Source organism: Oryza sativa, chromosome 9 (assembly GCF_034140825.1).
Source record: "Oryza sativa Japonica Group chromosome 9, ASM3414082v1".
Classification (NCBI taxonomy): Eukaryota; Viridiplantae; Streptophyta; class Magnoliopsida; order Poales; family Poaceae; genus Oryza; species Oryza sativa.
This window is the reverse complement of record NC_089043.1, coordinates 26,565,545-26,586,153: the sequence shown is the minus strand read 5'-3', so window position 1 is coordinate 26,586,153 and position 20,609 is coordinate 26,565,545. Positions and strand designations below refer to the sequence as shown.

Below are 20,609 nucleotides of genomic sequence, written 5' to 3'. Positions count from 1 at the left end.
ATCACACGTTAATACATCTTCTCAAATTTTTTCACATTTTTTAATAACCATTTGAGTAACATGCAAACGACAAAGATATTGATATCCCCTCGAGGGATCAAAATAGTTTCCCCTATCACTACTTTGAATTAGGTTTACTATCATATTCATCACAAGGTTTCCCCAAAAGAAAAGGCAAAAGTAGAAAAAAAAAACAAGGCTAGGAATTAATCAATCACCTGCAGCTGCTGTAGTGAAATACTGGGAGATGGTAGAGTGCGTGTAGGCATAATCAAAATCGTTTACAATTCTTTCGGCGTCATACATAGATACCTCTTGTAGCCTCTTGTTTGCCATGTCAACGGTGAGCACCAGCGCCTTCTCATCGGAGACGTCAACCTTACCCATGATGTAAACAATGTGAGCGTCCACCAAGCTGAGTGTTGGATGAGCTAACTGGAGCGTCTCCGTTGTTGGGCAACCATCATCCAGCTTGGGCAGGAGGCAGGCGTTCCGAGTGCTGTCGTCAATCGAGACGTCACTGGACTTGATCTTCAAGTCCTCACGCCACTCATCATCCAAACAGGTGACTGGCTTGCTCCATGTGGTCAGATCCCAAGCGCAGCAATCGTCGTCATCATCATCGTCTGAATCATCATCTGAATCGAGGTAAAGGCACAGCCTGACAACGGTGAGACGGCCATTGACGATAGCAATGTCACGGGAAATGGATGAAGTGTAGGTGTTGTGGATGTTGAAGATCTCGGATGGCATCGGCATGTAGCTGCTTCCCCCAGGTGTGCTGCTGTTGTCGAGCACGTTGCAGATGACCATGCCCCGCCAGGGATCAACGAAGGCCACTAGTGGTTGTTCATCATCCAGGATAAGTACCTTCTCTGTTAAATGGAGCACGATATCTTTGTCTGGCGCATTGCGGAGTTGGTCAAGAAGAAGGATGTTGTTGCTCCATTTGCAGTCCATGGAATCGTCTTCGTCGTAGAGGCAGAGCTTGAAGTGGCCAATATCGAAGCGGTGATCCCGATCGAGCGAGCTAACATAGAAGTGACCGCTGTTGTTGTCATCATCATCAGCGCCGGCGGCATGGCGGCGGTCAGGGAGGATGACAACGTTGTCGATACGACGAAGGTAGTCGTATGGGTTGTAGGGGCTGTAGGGGTTGTGGATGAGCTTGAGAGATGGGCGAGAGCTGGCATGGTAGATGAGATCGTAGATTTGATCGCTATGGACGCGGAGGAAGACGAGGTTGTCGTTGACGAACCCGACGGCGGGCTCCTTGGCGAAGAACACGGCGGGGTCGGTGGCAGGGGACCAGGCGCAGATGTAGGAGACGAGCGGCGGCGGCGCGATGCAGAATGTGATCTGGATTTTGCGGCCGTTGCTGAAGACGATGGTGGCGGTGGTGGAGTTCCGGCGGTCGGCGATGTAGGCGCGGACGTCGAGGAGGATCCATGGAAGGGGCCCGTGATCGGCCGCATCCCCACCGTGGCTGCTGGGCGGGCAGAGAGTGAGGTGTTTGGTTCTTGTAAAGCTGTAGGGGAAGGCGGTAGCCATGGCTGCGGCCTCTCCTCCCGCCGGCGATCGTCCGGCCGGGCTTAAAGTAGAGCAGCGTGGAGTATTCGGAGTCGGAGAAGATCGAGATCCGAATCGATGTCAGCAATGCAAGTTGGAGTCGGAGGGGAGAAGTAAATCGGATCGGCGGAAGATGGTTTGGATAGAATCGGATTGCCGGTGGCCGATCGACGCGCCCTCGCTTCGACGACGAACTCGTCCTGATCCAGCGCCGGCAACGGAGCACCCCCCACCACACACACACAAACTTCGCGTACGGACATTTTTGTGATTTTGCGCTCTGGTTCATGCGGTTTGTTTGCTGTGAAAGATTCGCAGGAAGTTGAGGCTAAGGAGATGGAATTGGTGAAGAAATTCTTGGAGGAGAGGGAGGTTGATGACGAACGAGCCGAGTTCTTGAAAGCAGGTGAGGTCTCGTCAGTTCGACACAAGATTTCTCCAAAAGAAAAGCAATAAGTAGGAAAAAAAAACAGGCCAGGGATTAATCAATCACCTGCAGATGTAGTGAAATATTGGGAGATGGTATACTGTTTGTAGCTGCAACCGTTATCATCGTAGACGATCCTTTCAGCGTCACGCAGAGATACCCCTTGCAGCCTCTTGTTGGCCATGTCAACAGTGAGCACCACCGCCTTCTCGCCGGAGAGATTGACCTTGCCCATGATGTAAACGACATGCGAATCCATCAAGCTGAGCATAGGACGAGCTATCCGCAGCTTATCCATGGCAGGGAGACCGTTCAGCTTCGGCAGGAGCTCGACGTTGTTGCAGGTGCCATCGTTGACATTGCAGATGACCATGCCTCGCCACAGATCAACGAAGGCCACTACCTGTTCATCGTGCAGAGTAATCACCTTCTCCGTGTAATGGAAAACGGTGTCTTTGTCCTGCGGATTGCGCAGCTGGTCGAGACGAAGGGTCTCCTGGCTCCATTCGCCATCGATGGAGTCGTAGAGGCAGAGCTTGAAGTGGCCACGTTGTCCAGGTAACCCATACCATAGCTCCTGATCAAGACTGCAGACATAGAAGCCGGTGGAGTCGTCGTCGTGGTCGTCACCGGCACCGGCACGGCGGCGGGAGAGGATGGCAATGCTGCCGAGCTCACTAAGGTAATGACAGCGATGGAAGGGGCGGTCGGGGTGCCGGACAAGCGTGAGCGAAGGGCGGCGGCGGCGGCTGTCACCACCGCCGCCGGCGTGGTAGACCAGGTGGTAGACTTGATCGCTGTGGACTCGGAGGAAGACGAGGTCGGCGTTGACGCAGGCGACGACGGGTTCCTTGGCGAAGACGAGGGCGGGGTCGGCGTTGGGGGACCAGGCGCAGACGTAGGAGACGAGCGGCGGCGGCGCGGCGCAGATGGTGATCTGGAGCTTGCGGCCGCTGGTGAGAGAGGTGGTGGCGGTGGTGGCGTTCTGGCGGTCGGCGATGTAGGCGCGGACGTCGAGGACGATCCATGGGTGAGCGTCGGGAGGGTGGCCGTGGGTGGGTGGACGCTCGGTGAGATGCTTGGTTTTAGTCCAACGGTAGGGGAAGACGGTAGCCATGGCCGGCGATCTGCACACAAGTTTATTCGTTTTAGATAGAAAAACTATCTATGTGTGAAGATGAATAGAAGGTATGATACTAGAGTCAGGTTTCCGATTATGAAAGAGAAAAAAAAATAAAGATGTAGCCAAACTAAATCCTATTTGGACCCTAAGTCGGAGCCCGTACGTCTAGTTCATGCGGTTTGTGAATCCTATCTATCTTCTGAGAATGAAATTGTTTAGCCAGACATTACTACAGTATGTCAGTATATCTGTCTATCTAGCTGTTATCAATACATGCATGCATGCGTATAGGTTTTGCATGATGCAAAAATCATAGGAGGACTCCTATTTTCATCAATCAAATAATGTGTGAGATTAAAATTGCTTCAACACATTAGAACGCACATGCATTTTCTCTAATATTTTCAACACAAAAAACTATTAATATATATTTAATGCTAGATTTAGTTAAACTAATTTGGTGCTATAAATATTGCTAAATTTTTCTATAAATTTGATCAAACTTCTAGTAAGTTTGACTTAAGAAATCAAAGCGACTTATAATTAAAAAACGGAGGGACGTTTCATATTATAAGTCGTTTTGATTTTATAGAGAAATATAGTAATATTTTCAACACAAAGCAAACATATAATCAAAATATTTTCGATGTTATATTTAATGAAACTAATTTAATTTATATATTCATAGTTTTATAATGTCTTATCTGATAGTACTATATATATTGCTATATTCATGGGATGAAAGCAGTATCCAGCAAATGGTTTTCAGCATGGTTTTCAGCTTTGTGGCTCAACGCTCTTATCAAAAGTTAAAAACTGGTATTATTCCGTTCAAGAAAATCACTGAACTCACTCACAGTTATCTGATTACGTTGGCATTTCTTTGTGGAATACATACAATCGTGAATGCTGGACGATTGGATTGCAGTTTCTTGCCTACGCATATATCTGTTCAACAATCGATCTTCGTGTTTTGAATTGATGAATTGTTGTATCTTCGTCTCCCTTATTTTTTTTACTTCATCTATTTTATATTATAAGTCGTTTGACTTTTTTCTAACTAAATTTCTTTCATTTTATCAAGTTTATAGAAAAATATAATAGTGTTTTTAATAAAAAAACAAACACATTTAATGTTAGGTTTAATAAAATTAATTTGATATTTTAGATATTGCTAAATTTTTTTTAAAACTCGATCAAGCTTAATAAAATTTAAATAGGGAAAAATATGGAACAGAGGGATCACTTGCTCTTTAATTTACATGATAGTATCGGATACTCCGGTAAACGTGATGTCTCCCCGACCAACCATTGGATCAGTCGTTAAACGGCTGAGATCAACATGTTAGGCGAAGAAGCTTCTTGACCTCGTGGCGAACGGGCCCACTTGCAGCTGCAGATTCAACTCAACGGCTAGTTCCTCCTCCCTTCTCCCCAACCGTTGGGCCGTAGCCCAACAAAACCCGTTCCCCTTCACTCTCTCACCACCATCTCCCTCTCTCTCTCTCTCACGCTCCCCTCCTCGCCTCGCCTGAGCAGCCACCGGAGCAGCAGCAGCAGCAGCTCGCCGCCGACGAGTCGCCGACGACGATGGGGTACACGTACACGCCGACGTACTACTCGGGCCTGCACGACACCATCGCGTCGCTGTGCAAGTCCATCCTCCCCTTCGGCGGCTTCAGGTCCGGCCGCCGCCTCACCGCCGACCAGGCCGCGGCGAGGCGCCACGCCGACGCGCTCAAGTGGCAGCAGGAATCGTTCCACCGCATCCTCCACCTCTCCGCGCTCCACCGCGAGGGCATCGTCCCGCCCTCCGACGTCGACGCCTTCCGCGCCGACATGCTCGCCACCCTCGCCGCCGCCCCGCCCCCGCCCGCCCACCCCGACCAGCCCGCCATCCTCCGCGACAAGCTCCTCTTCCTCCAGGTACTACCCACCCGCATCGCCTTCTTCTTCTTCTTCTTCTACCTCCCTCCCTCCAATCCGAGCGAGCAATTGATCGAACGCTTCTCCCTTCTCCTTTTGCAGGAGCTCTTGTACGCCAAGTGCATCTCGGCGGCGGAGTACAACTCCACCAAGAGCCCACTCGTGCAGCGCCTCGCGGCGTTCGGTGTCGTGGTCGACTGCCCCGACGCGGACGTCGGCGATGGCGGCGCGGCTTCGGCGGCGGCACCAGCCTCGTCGTCTTCCATGGAGGAGTGGTCGGAGATCGACCTCCGGGACCCGCCGCCCGCCGCGGCGGCCTCCGACAAGCCGAAGCACAAGGCCTTCGTCCCGCCATGGAAGAGCAGAGGCAAGAAGGAGCTGGACGCATCGAGGCCACCGTTAGCCCCCGTCGACCAGAACAACAGCAAGAACGCCCCATCCGTCCTCATGGCCGAGAGCTCGCCGTCGGAAGCCATGCCCACCGCCAAGACCGACAAGGGGAAGAGGAGGCACCTGACGGCGATGTTCCACAACGGCGGCAATGGCAGCGAGAACAAGGAGCCCCCGGCGGCGTCCATGGAAGGCACAGATCAGGAGAAGGATGCGTCAAAGAGCAAGAAGAAGAGTTCGTGGGGGTTCGATGGCCTCAAGAAGTGGAAGAAGGCAAGCAACGATGAGGCGACGGCCGGCGGTGAGCGGCCGGAGCACGCTGCGCCGCGGTCTTCGTACAGTGAGTGCCGGCTTGAGGCGAGCCCGGCTGTTGCCAAGGATGCAAAGAGAGCCAAGAAGAAGCTGAATACGGCCACCGGCGACGATGATTCTGCTTCCGATTTAGCGAATGATAAGGTATTGCAAAGTGGTTGATCTCTCCATCGTGTTTAGTTTCAGTAAACAGATTGTGCAGGTGTCCATTGATTGGTACTTGGTAGTTTCAGAATTACTGGACTGAACTGAGCTTTTTGTATCTGAACTTACTGAAGGTTTTGGTGGAGAACACAAAGAAAGAGCTTTCAAGGATTCAGGCTGAGTTGTCATCCACCAACCGAAACTTGAACTTTTCGTAAGTTTTAATCTGTCTGTTTTGCCAATGAATTTTTTGATCAATTACTGTTGTTTGAAGTGTGTAAAATGTATGTCCTGGCATCATTGTAGGGATCAACAAATTGAGGCCATCTCAACAAGGCTTCCAGTGGACAAATCTGACCTCAAGACCTTCTTCCCAAAGTACTGAAAACTTCACAATTCCGTCATCATTCAGATTTAACAGACATGGTTCAGAAATTCTGAGATGATAGTATCTGTTTTTGCAGGGCATGGTGCGATGAACACGGAGACAACGTGATCAACGTGGCGAAGAAAGAGTTCAAGGAGCACGTCGAAGAGATGGAGAAGCAGAGGGACATCACCGGCGGCGGTGATGGCTGGGTTGCATTCGGAGACAGCCATGACGAAAATTTCAACCCGAGAGCATTCTCTCAGCATCAGGCTGCAGTGAAGGGTAACGTCCATGACAGTCTTAGCAGCAGTCAACATTTCACAAACCCTTTCTATGACGAGAAGAATCCTTTCTTGACTCCAAGCTACGATTGATACTGCGAGTGAATGTAATTGGTCTTTTGTGTTGGAAATTTCTGTGATAGTTTTACCTCCAAGTTACTGATGTTGTACTTTAAGGTTCAATTGTTATATTGGACCTAGGTTGTGTATGAATTTTCTATGAATTATGAGCTTGTTCCATGAGCACAATTCCCAGTACCTACGACAACAATGTCCCGGGAAATCAACGAGTTACGGGTTCTATCAAGGTCAGTGGCCTTCTCCAGCAGCGGCAAGTAGCTTCCAATTTTGCTGCCGAGCACGGGAGAGGAAGTCTAAATTAATTCTAAATCCATTCTAAATTTAAGTTTGGATGTCTAAATTATCAGTGCCAGATTAAGTCCCTACAGTTTATTCATATATACAGTGCGCACATTACAATGTTTAAACAGCACTACAAACATACGACCGAAGTACACTATCTTAGTTCAGATATCTCCTGCAGCCTCTCGATCTACAGAAGCAGGGGATTCTTTGCCCTTCATCTTCTCGGTTGAAGTGATAATCGTAGGTAATTTCCTCCCCCGGATTTATGTGGCGTTCCGCGAAGAACACTACCTGGACAATGATAAAAACACATTAGAATAGAAACAGATAAATTTGCCAGGAAAGAAAGAGGGCTGGGGCGAATATTTTGAAACGACAACATCGAAATAAAGAAAAGGGGTACCTTCTTCTCGTTCCTTACTGAGATTATTTTTGCGACACAGTTTGGCTGATCCAGCAAAGATTGGAAGAAAACAAAACATGCATTAGAAACATTCAGTTTTAGATGGACGAAAAAAGACACAGATGAGCATATTATTTGTTACTTGGCAAGAGTGGTTGATGAATCTTGCGATCCCACCCTTGCGGGTGGCATCGATGATATGTTCCTTTCCAATCTTGAAGAAGTAACAAGCACTCTTATATTGCTGCCGTTTCCCGGACTGGTATTCAATCTCTCTTTTGTCAGCAACGCATTGCCCAACAATTTCACCAACATACTGTACAACCTGAAATATTTTCATGCAGAAGTTAACAATTTCTTCATTTGCTAAATTCTTGTGTCAGATTATCGACTAAGGAAAGAATAACTGATGAATTACCATAGAGCCACGTGGAATAAACTCCGATGTGTAGAGACCAAGCCCATGAATGCTAGATTTGTACACTACCAAATGCTTCCATCCCTTTAACTGCTTGTAGTGGACATATTCCTTCTAAAAATGAGAATGAAGACATGTAAACAGCTCATCCAGTATGTACATGCAAACTTTGATACCCCGCTAAAGCAGAGTACATTACAATGTACTATATTGAAGATAACCAACTGCATTGCAGTGAAGGATTAGAAGTTACCTGTCCTCTCATGCAAGATTTCGATCCATTTATGCGTATCCAAGCATTGATCTGTTCTTGGGAAACACTGCACTCACCAAACTTCTCTTCTGGTTTCCTGCTACGATTAGCACCAAATGAGTCTCCCTTTCGGCCTCTAAAAACCTGTTTCAGAAGAATGACAAAGGAAGTTGTCACTTGTTAGGATTCTAATTTTTCAAGCAGTACAAAGGTAAAACAAATATATTACCTCAGTACGTGCACATGTCCAGTCATTGCTCCTCAAGCATTCCTTCTTAGGATTAACATGATTAGGATCAAGCATAGCATGATCCAGGCATCTCCCATAAAAACCAACATTTTCATTATGCTCGCCTTCTGGCTCACTTTGCAACAAACCCTATTGTGATATCATGAGCAACATTCAGATTTACAGTGTTGAGATAACAATAAGTTTTAACCAAGATTGCAGAATATTTCTTATGAGCATACAGTAAATCAATGTGATAATATATAGGTCAAATAGCTTATTATGAGTGGATATCATACCCTCTGATGAGCACACCAAGGATGAAAGAGAACTGAGCAATTAACATCACGACACCCCATAAATGAGCCCCCAGTTCTGTTACACATTGAGCATTCCTGACAACAAAAACATTAGCAATAATGAAGATTAAGTTCATTAGGACTAAATAATCGGGTGCAGGATGAAAGGAAACCCATGGCCAATGCCAGCACTTGGCATTGGATGCACTTTCAATTTACAGGAAACATATTTTCAATGAAGTTCAAAAGAATATGCATGTAGGGAACTCACGGTATTTCTTTTGGCAGGTGAAGCCCCTGATATATCAAAAGCACTCATTGTGATTGTATTTGGGCATTTTGTACCAGGTGTCCACAACCCACAGACCACATGAACCCACTGCCTTGTTCGTGGACCAAGTAGACTGGAATTGCGATTAGAGGTCCACGACTTGCTGATAATGTCCCCACGTGCACTACCTATTGAAGCTTCTTTTATACCAAAAGAAGATATAGCATTGAAGCTTCTTGATCTGTGTCCATTAAATGAATCATGCCTGACATATTCCCCATGTAACTTGCTTGTACACTCACTGTTCACATTTCCTGATGAATAAACATATTTATCTGATCTTTTTGCAGTTGCAATACCCCTCAGCAAGCTTTTGAGAATATTCTGGGCTTTCAATGCCCTTGTCATAGCTCCACCTCCATAACCACACAGAACACAGACCTGGCAAAGGAAAACGTAAAGAGATACCGATATACAATTAATCACTACTAAATGTATCTAACAATGAGGATGTTAGTGTTAGTAAGATTAATTTTGACTGAAGTATTTTCCATGCTAGTGCAGCGTCCATACATCTATACCAGCAGTGTATCCCTAAATGGTTGTATCACCTTGATGTAATTATCTTGATTTCAATAAAAGCTTCATTCTACAAATAGCCCTAAAAGAATCAGTGAAAAATTCTATAGTGCTTGCACACAGTAATCTGCAAGCACAAAGATGGCTGTTCTGGCCTACATGGCTACATCATGCCCTATTAAATGCCTTAAATGAAACTACTCTGAAATTGAATTTTCTTACTGTGTCCTGGGTATTGATCTTGCAGGGCTTACAGAACCATTGTCCTCTTGGAACTTTTAGAACACCATAGCAAGCTTGGTGCACCTACAGAAAAAAAAAATGCAAGGCTCTATGTGAATAGACTCCAGTACTAGGTTCTGGTAAGGGAATATGACAAACCTTGATAAAGCACTTGCTGCACTCTATCAACTGATTGGAAGGCTCCAGGTTTGAGATACCACAAACACAACATGAAGCATCTAAACTAGGCCTTTGTATATATCTGCATAAGGTATTATGCAGAACTTTGTCAGATCAGTCTGTAAAAGCAAGATAAATTAATAAAAACGAAATATTTTCTATGGAACATATCCTTCAAAGGAAATCTGTAGAATGCACCTGGAGTTACAACCTTTCAAATTTTGTTACACAGGCTTGAACCGCAGCGTGTTTATCGCCACAAGGACTGCATGCTGATTCATTTGTAAATTCTTCACACCTCTCCATCCTATTAAGAGATATGCATGCTCTTTGATTCTTACTTCCTGCATATGGTTGGTAGATCGTGTTGGTAAAACTTCTTTAGCATCTCATGTGGAAATTAAGCAAATGAGAAGTTTGCTATGCATGCGATGCAGTTTTTCAGTAAAGATGACAACTAATGACCATGTTACTAGTTAATCTGTAATGTCACACAGTGCATCATTTTGACAAAAATGGAATCAAATTTTCCAATAAATAACCAAAAAAATCTAACCAAATATGTTATGGCTGTCCTTGTCCTAGACTCCTACCTCTACTTCTTGATGCTGACAGCTGACTTGTCCCCATATCTGCAAGGCTAAGAGGCTCATCTTCTTCAAGTACTGAAAAAGAAAGATTCTTTTGTCAATTCCATTTTTCTAAAAGGAACACTGTAAGTTACTTAGCTATATGTTGATACTATCTGTAATGCAGTTTTCAGAATTATACCACAGCAGGGACTTTGGCAGTCAGTCTTGACGTGTGGCCTCGAGACATTAGATGAATACCTATTCTTTTTGGGAGACCACAGTTCATCTTGTGGACTGAAACTTCTGTCACCAGAGGAAGATTTATCTGCAGAACCATCTGAACTCTTTTCCTCAGAAAAATGGATATTTTCTGTCTTACTGAGGGGTTTGATAGCATGACATCTCTTAGCCTTTTTAAGAATCAGATTGAGTGGAACAATTTTGGGAGATTTCCGATTATCATTAGTTATTCCTGTAGCAATCAAACTAGAATCAATACTGGCACTCCCACTACAGGCATCTTCACTGTTAGTTTCATTTACAATGCAATTCAGAGACACATATTTTGGCAGTTTGCGGACAAGCAATCGACTCCCTTGCTGTTGGCATTTTGTTCTATCCAAAGTGGTCATATTATCTTCTTGCTTTTTTCTATCAGAGGAATTTGATTCTCCAACATAAATGCCCTCATCATCTGACCGTTCATTGTCAACATTGAGAACTTTGCAGTTGCTGTGAAGCCGTTTCACATGTTTATTCAGATGCGTGGGAGGATGTTTCCTCTTGGTTTTTGATACTCTGCGTGAAAATGGACCAGCCTTATGCTGCGGTTGAGAATCCCCTTCCCGGGATGACAGATCAATTTTCCTAGTACAATCATCGGATTCTGATTTGTTTGCACAGCACCTCAATGTTCGTGTTTTCTTTGACATTTCAGAACATTGTCCCTCATTCTCATGTTCTTTCCGTGTACTTCCCTCAGAAATTTGATTATTTTTGTGCTTCACTAAAGATGGCTCCAGGTGAAATCTAGAAAAACTATTTTGGGCTTCTTCACATCCTGTACTAATAGGCAAATAGCTGGATGAGGAACATTTCTCAATTCGTGACCCTTCATCAAACACAAGATTTTTGTGTTCAAGACCATACTTGTTCAATTCAGGTGATGCAGAAAACTTGGTCACAACATCGCTGGAGAATCCAGAAGAGAAACCGGATTTTAGTTCTTTAAATATTCCAGAATCTCTACAAGCACTCGCTTTCTCTTTTACAGTTTCATAGGGCCAATGGCCACCTACAGCCGATGCTTCTGTTACATTCTTCAGCTGCTGTAATGTAGGAACACAAGGTCGGTTCAATACTTCAGTAGAGACCTCATTCTGGAAAGAAGCTTTAGAGTCGCTTTTTCTAGCAATTATCTCGCTTGAGCACTGGCATATTAATTTTTCACTCTCCCCTAGCGTGCAACATCTGGCAGCAGCTTGCATGCCATCATCCTTGCTCTTTTGTACTGTATGATCAGTTTGATCGATTCTAGCAACACAGTGCTTTGTAAATCCATAACCTGCCAAACATTTTGGGGCTAAAGAGCAGCAGCATTTTCCATCCCGGTAAGGACTACATTCTGTATTATTAGGTGCATCAAGCAGAGTGTTCTTAGTCAAGCTGTTGGCTGTGTGTCCCATAGAACTGCAATAAGTAAATAAAAGAATATGAAAGGGAGCACAGCGATAGCTTCAAGAGCACATTTTGCATGATAGCGCATGTATGCTATCATTGACATGTGTATATAGATATAGCATCAAACAAACGTCTAAGCTCATTTCCTTGAAAACTAAGTGTAACCTTCAGCAAAAATTGATGTCATCAATTTATCTTGTAATGATGTGAAACAGCACACATAAGCATAATGTCAAAATGGAAACAACGAAGAAAGGCTCATCTATACAACCTGTTTGACAGGCCGCCTGCCCATTTTCCAGTACTCAAATCAATTAAAAGGCTGGTCTTAAGAGCATTGCTAAGAACAGGAAATAGCAAGTGCTTTCAGGCCAAATTAGCATTATACATACACTAGGCAGTAGCTATCATCTATTAGAACCAATAGGATCAGAATCAAGGCTAGAATTTGAATATGTGAAGAGTAAATCTTGGTAGCAGTGATGGAACTGAAATACTCCCTCCGTTTCACAATGTAAGTCATTCTAGCATTTTCCCCATTCATATTGATGCTAATGAATCTAGACATATATATCTATCTAGATTCATTAGCATCAATATGAATGTGGGAAATACTAGAATGACTTACATTGTAAAACGGAGGAAGTAGTCATTAACAGGAATATGTGAAATTCAAGATAAGAAAAAGATTGAGTAAGGGCCTGTTCACTTTGATGCCAAAAAAAACCTTACCAATTTTTGGCATTACCAAAATTTTGGTATAGTTGCCAAAATTTTGGCAGGATTTCTTATATAGTTACCAAAATTTGGCAGCAAACTAAATGTAGTCACTTTTTTGGCAACTTTACCAAAATTTGGTAAGGTTGAAAATGGCATCAAAGTGAATAGGCCCTAAATCAAAATACCTTCTGTAGTACCCATCAATGGGACATGCATGGCAACAGGACTGCAACATAAGCTCTCTAGAACATAATGAGGATCTTGGTATGAAAGTAGAGCGGGTGCGCACTTCATCTAGCCCTGAAATATGAGAAAGTGTGCCACTGAATTAAAACAAGACAACATTCAAGAAAATAATCAGAAATAAGAAGTGATGTCTATCATATCACTTGCACTGTGAAGAAACCAACCTTCAACAATAGACCTATGGGCTGGAACTGGAGTGCCATCATTACAGAAATGAGATCGGCAGAAATTGCCAGCTCTAAAACCAAGTTTGGAAGAATCTTCTTGAGCTTTGCAACAGCATCTATGCATTGATTTTCCTATTGGCGATTGATCATTTTGGCCAAAGCTAGGTAGAAACTCATTAGCTGTAGAACAAAAGGCTCTTCCACACTGATAATTGGTAGCTCTCAAACTTTTATGTGTGCACAAGTCATCAGCACATTCAAAAGAAATATATCTCCTGGCCTGCACATAATGCTTGAAGAATCAAAAGACATTTTGGTGGTTGGCAGTGGTGACAGTGGTTACTTGTGCTATGAGAAAGTGTAAGATCAACTTACCGTTCTATCATAAAAACAGGGAGCCCCAGTCTCAGAATGTGCAAGATGGGATTTGTCAGCAACATGATTACAACACCTGCAATTCACTGGAGAAGAAACTTCTGCGCAAATTTTGGAGATTCCGGCGTTAGGTTGACTAGGCAGCAAATGTGGCAGGCAGTCCCCATTTATTAAAGGCTCTTGACTATTTGCATGAAGTACATCTTGATGAACATATCCCTTGGAAGCCACTGGAACTGGAAGAGACCTGCTATCTGATATCCTTTTCGTGTGAATAATGGCAGGTGCCAACTTCAACTGATTATCATTTGCCCTTGTCTCAACTTGTGTACTTGCAGTTTTTAAACGATCGGAACTATATGCAACATCTGGAGCCTTAAGAAGGTAATGCTCATTACTGTTGAGAACATCATCAATGGACTCAGATGTACTATTTCTCTCAAGATGTGAAAGAAATAATGAAATAAATGAATTCTTTGCTGCATCATCTGTAATCTCATTGAGTTCAGAATGGCTGGTTCCATTAGAAACATCAAGTGATCGTTTCCTATTACCTGTACCAAATGATGGCTCAATGTTTTCTATAGTTTTGTTGGCTTTGGTAGTTTGCTTCGGATAAGCATCTGCACCAAGTGATTCTGGCATTATATGAACATTACAGGGGAAATGCTCTCATTTTACACTAAAAAAAAGAACTAAGCAAAATTGTGTTTCTTCTATGGTGTTAATGTGTTATAAAATCATACCAGAACTATGTTGTTGTTCACATTCATTGTGCTAGTACTAGCAGCTTCTTATGGTGTTTTTGTCGTTTTGTGTATTCAGTCAGCACCTAGCATAACAATTAACAAGCTCTTGCATATCTAGCGAGAAAGCAAACAGAACTACACATGTGTGGATGTGCCATATTAATAGTTAATACAAGTTAAATTCTACCCAAATGATAATGTGGATAACAAAACAATTACATTTGCAGCTAATAACAGGAAAGCTCACTTGGAGTTGTGAATTGCAGGTGGTGCTGAGGTTTCTGAAATTCGATTATTGTCGACTGCACCGATGGAAATAGGGTAGCCATAGATTGATGATAAGATGATTGCCCCAGCTTCAGTTCGGTGTTTGATGCTCTACCTGAACCATCTTGAATTATTTTGTGAGGTACATCAGGCATGCATGCCCTACTGTCATTGCTCAAAACTCTTGTAGAACTAGGACCAGGACTACGAGACAAGTTATTTAAGTTTTTCTCCAGAAAGTTTGCATAATCATGTGCCAAATGATTTCTACTGTAAGTTATTCCCATGTTTGCTGTTGAATATGTTCGTTCACTTGGCCTGCTAATAGAGTTCATGTTCATGTCATGGATCATATGATTTGCTAAGTTTATTTTCGAACTCTGCTGTATAGCTGGATTCTTTGAGAAAGCTTCATGTAAACCGACACTCTTTCTATAAAATGTTTCATCTGGCTTATTCACTAGCTTCTCAACAGAAGTGAATCGTCCAACCTCATTGTGGATATCACTGGAATAAACTGGATTGTTTATATGTCCAGTGCTTTTTCCATGTCCACTGAATAGCCCTGTTTTTTCCATGTTATTGTTCGTTGTAAGGAGACTTTTAGTCCAGTATTCTTCTGAAGAATATCTCATATATGCCCATTCTGGCCAGTCCCACTTAGTGTCAGAAATGGATGCTCCAACCTAGATGTAAACAAGAAGGAAAAAAATTGATATAGAGTGGCTGTTATATGATTGGGACAGGCTGGAAGTGTATGTGTGAAGAAAATGTATTTCAATAAGCTTTCTGTTGTTCATTCACAAAATATGTAAAATACTTACAAGATGCAACACAATACAAATACACAGTTGTATTGCATGACATGTACTAGTTGTGACTTGTGACTTGTGAGTTACCAATCTCTGATGGAAACTATCTCTGTATCCTTAAGGCTATAATACAGGAGTTTACAATGCCTCATTTGTAGACTTAAACAAAGAAAAACTTAAAAATTTATATATGTACCTGTTACCACAGACTACATTTAATGATATTTTCCAGAATATAATGCAGAAAATACTACTAAAGCATTCTTCTTCTTCTTCTTTTTTCTGCTGCTAATACAGCCTCCAGATGATATGTGACACAGTAAAGGACAACCAGAAATAAACTTATGTAGAACTTAGCCTGGGTTTTTACATGTGTTAAAAAAAGAGTTACTTTATTTCTATCTGGTAATATGCAACCAATGCTTGGCTGTGCCTACGGGTAGAGGCCAGAGATGTAATCCATTTCCATTATGTAAAATAAAAATGCAACCAATGCCAACTTTCACTTTGTGACTCATATCAAACTGGCTGCTGGCACAACTATTATTGTACTAGGTGCCTACCTTTTAGAGTTAAACAAGCAAATCCAGTATGTGATTTTTACCAAATACTTACCCTTAAACTACATATCTTGGACCAACTAAAAGTTAACAGATTAACCGAAACAAGATAAAATGCTCACCCCCATGCAGTACTTGAGCCATTGTACAATAGTCATGCCATTATCCATAATGACAATTTCACCAGCTTTTTCTGCGGGTCCTCCTGAATGCTACAAAATGTGTATATACATACCTTTTATCAGTAAGAACATCTGTAGTAGTGCCTAAATGGGGAATCAGCGTAACAATCATAAATTTGTATAGTACCTCACAGAACTTAGCCACAGACATTCTCAGCCGGTGACAAAAGCAACGAACTCCAAAAATCCCAGCTTCACCGACAAAGAATTCACCACCTGTTCATATCCCAAAAGCACATCAGAAGGCTTTAGTAAAAAAAGTAATATATGATCATAATGGTTAAAAGCAGCAGGTGGGAACACTTTTACCATAAAAAATATCGAATTGTTCTAATAATAATTAACAATAACTGTGAATAAGAGCTCCATCACTATTAAAATCTCTACCAAATTAAGCAACAGAACCCATATTATGAAGCTATAACACAGAGCAGTAATTTGAGGACTACATGCTGTACAACAGTACAAGCAAGAGGCAGAAAACTTTTATTTCCATGGGTGTAGAACTTTTGATTGCACACCACACATCGTACATAGTTCAATGGCTGGGTTCTCTATTTAGGCCATTGCAGACACAGGTTTCTGAAGGGGTAAAAATGCTTACTGTAACTAGCCATTCAATGACTACCTCCCTCATGAGACCATGACAGAGGGTAGTCGATCTAGGTTGCAGATATTGTTGCAAGTTGAACCCACCAACATTCAGACAGGAGACGCATATCTGATCCCCTAGAAGCGCAGGATGATGGCGAGGGGTTGATTGGGATGGCAATTTCTGCACTGCGCATGTGCTCGAGTCCTGAAACTGGATGGCGCCTTGGGATATCCCTGCATGTCCAAAGAAGCACTAACAGTAAAAGACTGCAGCAGGAAGACAGAAATCATGTCACTGAGACTCCTGGAATACTGGAACAATACCATTGTTAACTGAACATTCCCCTGGAAAACTACCCTGCACATTTGCACTTGTGTTCTGAAACAACGGCCCCAAGCAGGAGGGCTGCTCAACGCTGCTGCTGGCTTCCAAGCCGTGCCTCGGATGCTTGGGCAGAGGCTCCGCGCCTCCGAGCGGGGAAGCGCGAGTAAGATCAATGACATTAGCAGCATTGCCTGCATTGAGCATGCCAAACAACGCCTTCCGGTCCGAAACATGGGTGGCATGGGGATGGTTCCCAGCCACCTGAGCAAGCAACGAGGTGCTCGGCGCCGCTCTCGCGGGCTGGCCGTACTGCGAGCTCGGATGGCTTGCGGCCAGCTGCTCCGGCGGCGCCGCTCCCTGTGCGGCGAAGGGGCGGAGGATGTGGCGCAGACTGGCGCTGTCAATCTGCACACGGACACAGTAGAACGACGCCATGTGAGCATCTCCGTTTCAACAGTAGAACACCAATCAAATCAACTCCACACTACACTGCATTTCGATTTCATCAAGGGAAAAAAAAACAAATGCCGGACACCACCGATCCTACGAATCGAGCTACACGAAATCATCCCCAAACTAAACTCTGTTCGGCTCGGGGAATCGAGCAAAACCCCTCGTAAACCCCCCGCATTCTACAACCACAAAGCCAATTACCCGCCCATAGGAGAACCGCGAGGTGGGGGGGAATGGCAGTACCTGGCTCGGCAGCGGTGTCGCCGTCGCCGTCGCCGGCGCCGGAGCAGGCGGAGGCGGAGGCGGAGGCCACCGCGCGGGCCACGCGTCGTCCATCGTGTGGCAGCGGAGGCGTGGTTGGTGGTGGTGGCGAGGCGAAGGAGACGATTGGGCTTTGGGGCTCTCGCGTAGTTATGGGCGGGGGGGGGGGGATACTGTAGACGAGAACTGTGGCGAGGTGAGGGGGTGGGGACGAGGCGCGCTTTGGCTCGGTCGGGCGGGCCGGCTTTTTTTTGCCTTTTGCTGCTGGTGATGAGTCACTCGGGTCTGGTCTGGTCAGGTCTGGTCAGGCAGGGTCAGACGCTGAGACGATAGGATTGGCACGCCTGTCTCCCTGGATGGACCTCGTCCATTTAATCATTAACCACTCTGCTGCCGTTGTTGCAGACGATAAATGTTCCTGCTTTGGCTCTGATTAATGAGTGGCAGCAGCTTTACTCGAAATGTTGGGATTCTAGTCCATATTCTTAACTCGAAAATTACGAGTATCGTACTCCCTCTAGTCTATATAATACACAGCCACTCTTAATATGGAAAGATCAAGAAATAATTATTATCATATTGTACTTTGAATTATCTTAATAAATGTATAATGCATATGGAGTACATCCAATAGAGTTAGAGAGTGTGAGAGTGAAGGTTTTAAGAAAGTAGTAATTTAATGAAGAATATGTTATAGTTAATGGCATGCATGCATGCATAGAACATCTAAAAAAGTGGTTGTGACTTATATTATGTAATGTATTTAGTATTTATAAAATTCAGATTATAATTTACAAGTCTAAAGTTGGGAGACACATTTTTCAAAAAAAAAATCCCTAGCTGGTTTCATAGAATCTCGAGTTCTTCAAACAAAACCATATGAAACATACTTTTGCATGGCGATTAATAGCCGTGACAAAGGTTTACAATACTACTACAATCATAGTAAGACGGAACAATACTAATCTTACAGTATATCTTATTTCCATACAATTCCACCATAAAATTGGTAGGATTTGAATCTCGGTCCTATGATTTTAGTAAGTAATATTTAAAGCTAATAAGGTAGATTTTGAAAGTAATGTGTTATATGAAATGATGAAATAACACCTAGAGTAAAAAATTCAAAATCTAGATTTGGTTGTGGCTTACATGAGCTGCTGGGTAGTACAATATTATCTATCCAATGCTTACCAATCATGTCGTAGTAGTAATACATTGATCATCAATCATCCACTGATATTAACATCGAAAAACAGTGTCTATAGGAGTACTGTGCCTTATCAAGTGTGAGGTTGAAACAAAGAGGTGTTTGGCTGACTGCAAGACTGTCACTACTAGTAACTTTTTCTCTCTTTCTTTTTTTTCCTTTTTCAATTGACTTTTTATGCTGACCATTTTTGCAGCAACGGTCCATAAAGACCTGGTGCATCGACCACTTTTGGTGCAAAAGCCAATCACGAGGAGCGTGGGGCCCGTGAACAGTGCAAGGCGTGGAACACGGGGGCCCACCTGTGGTAAAGGACCCTCCGTAGACCTGGTTCTTCATGTGCCGCATGAACCAAGATGCGGACCCCACCTACGGTGCAACGCAGTGAACGGTGGGCTGGGCCTGGCTGCGGCACTGGACAAGTGAAGGTAGTTCTGGGCCATTAGATGGGCCGTAAAGCTAACTCACTGATGGTTCGTGATGTGGTTTATGGGCTGGACGTCTGTACCCTCGTGGACCTATTCCAGCGTTTGTCGAGCCCATTAAGTATTAGCTGGGTCCAGATGGGCCAGGTAACCAGGTAGGTCCATGAAAAGAAAACAAACTGATTTTTATCCTCCATAAAAAAATGAATTTAAATGTTTATCAGGTAAATTCCGGTATCAGCCACCAAGGACCGATAATCCGGAATATATATACTCGAAACCTTACTGGCAAGAGACAACTGGATAAAATTCAAACTCGTCAATCAAATCATGCCAGAATATCTACGTGCCACGAAAGTGATAGAGGCAGTTGTTAGTAGCAACATTGGGGTTGGAAGATTTGGCCATAATAATAAAACAGTATTCCCTCTTGTCTTTAATATTTCGAAGTTTAGAAAAAGATTTAACCAAACTTTAAAAAGGTAAACATAAAATTTGTACTATCAGAATAAGTTTATGATATTATGGGCACTTTTCAAAACAAATCTATTCATACCATTTTCTGAATTAATCATTAAAAAATCCATTGAGTTCGATCATATCATACACGTTAAATATTTATGACTTGTGGGTGGCTCTCCCTTTTAAGGTGGCTTTCTCCTCCCAAGCTTAGCAAGGTTTAACAACGGGTAATAGTGGAGGATGTCCTCATCATTCCCACCCCTTTAACAAATAACCTAAGGTTGCTCGGACCCCAACAGTTCATAGGCACACCCATTCAGGAAAAGGCCTAATCTCCCTAAAAGACTAGTCCAATAGGGGAAGGGTGGCTCTCCCTTTTAAGGTGGCTTCCTCCTCCCAAGCTTAGCAAGGTGGGATTATTCAAAAGCTCACACGGTCGCCGCCCGACTTTGGCGTCTTTGCCAGCGGGTAATAGTGGAGGATGTCCTCATCAGAGCCTTTGTGTTTTGGCTTCATACATATCCTCTTTTCAAATTTTCATTTCAGATATTTCTATTTGCGTGCTTAAAAGCATCCAACTAACCTGCGAGAAGCTAACACAAAGCATGCGATTATTAAAACCACCGAAACTTCACGACATATATTACTCCATCCGTCCCAAAATATAAGGGATTTTAGATGCATGTGACACTTCTGAGTATGATGAATATGACAGAGAGTATATCTGCATTCACTGTATTAGGAAGTGTCACATCCGTCCAAAATCCGTTATATTTTTGGACGGAGG

At 43.6% G+C, this 20,609-nt stretch overlaps 2 protein-coding genes across 6 annotated transcripts; one reads left to right on the top strand and one right to left on the bottom strand.

Annotated features, from left to right (window-relative positions):
- The first annotated feature begins 4,573 nt into the window (after positions 1-4,573).
- Positions 4,574-6,791, top strand: LOC4347823 (uncharacterized). Its single transcript, XM_015795890.3, has 5 exons — positions 4,574-5,045; positions 5,148-5,891; positions 6,026-6,105; positions 6,198-6,269; positions 6,356-6,791. The coding sequence occupies exons 1-5, from the start codon at positions 4,710-4,712 to the stop codon at positions 6,633-6,635; spliced, it is 1,512 nt and encodes a 503-aa protein (XP_015651376.1). The 5' UTR covers positions 4,574-4,709; the 3' UTR covers positions 6,636-6,791.
- A 126-nt stretch (positions 6,792-6,917) lies between these two features.
- Positions 6,918-17,871, bottom strand: LOC4347822 (uncharacterized). 5 transcript variants are annotated; one of them, XM_066304218.1, is made up of 22 exons: positions 17,708-17,871; positions 17,011-17,416; positions 16,697-16,920; positions 16,220-16,308; positions 16,033-16,122; positions 14,519-15,224; positions 13,523-14,160; positions 13,145-13,439; positions 12,920-13,034; positions 10,534-12,023; positions 10,356-10,427; positions 9,974-10,106; positions 9,742-9,844; positions 9,583-9,666; positions 8,782-9,222; positions 8,511-8,606; positions 8,212-8,361; positions 7,983-8,126; positions 7,730-7,843; positions 7,454-7,636; positions 7,312-7,356; positions 6,918-7,199 (listed from the first exon to the last, which is right to left on the bottom strand). In XM_066304218.1, the coding sequence occupies exons 3-22, from the start codon at positions 16,707-16,709 to the stop codon at positions 7,065-7,067; spliced, it is 5,136 nt and encodes a 1,711-aa protein (XP_066160315.1). In that variant the 5' UTR covers positions 16,710-16,920; positions 17,011-17,416; positions 17,708-17,871; the 3' UTR covers positions 6,918-7,064. The 5 variants fall into 5 exon arrangements, with proteins under 5 accessions (XP_066160315.1, XP_066160313.1, XP_025876141.1 ...); XM_066304216.1 differs by having other exon boundaries at positions 16,789-16,920; XM_026020356.2 differs by having other exon boundaries at positions 13,145-13,427; positions 16,789-16,920.
- Positions 17,872-20,609: the final 2,738 nt, after the last annotated feature.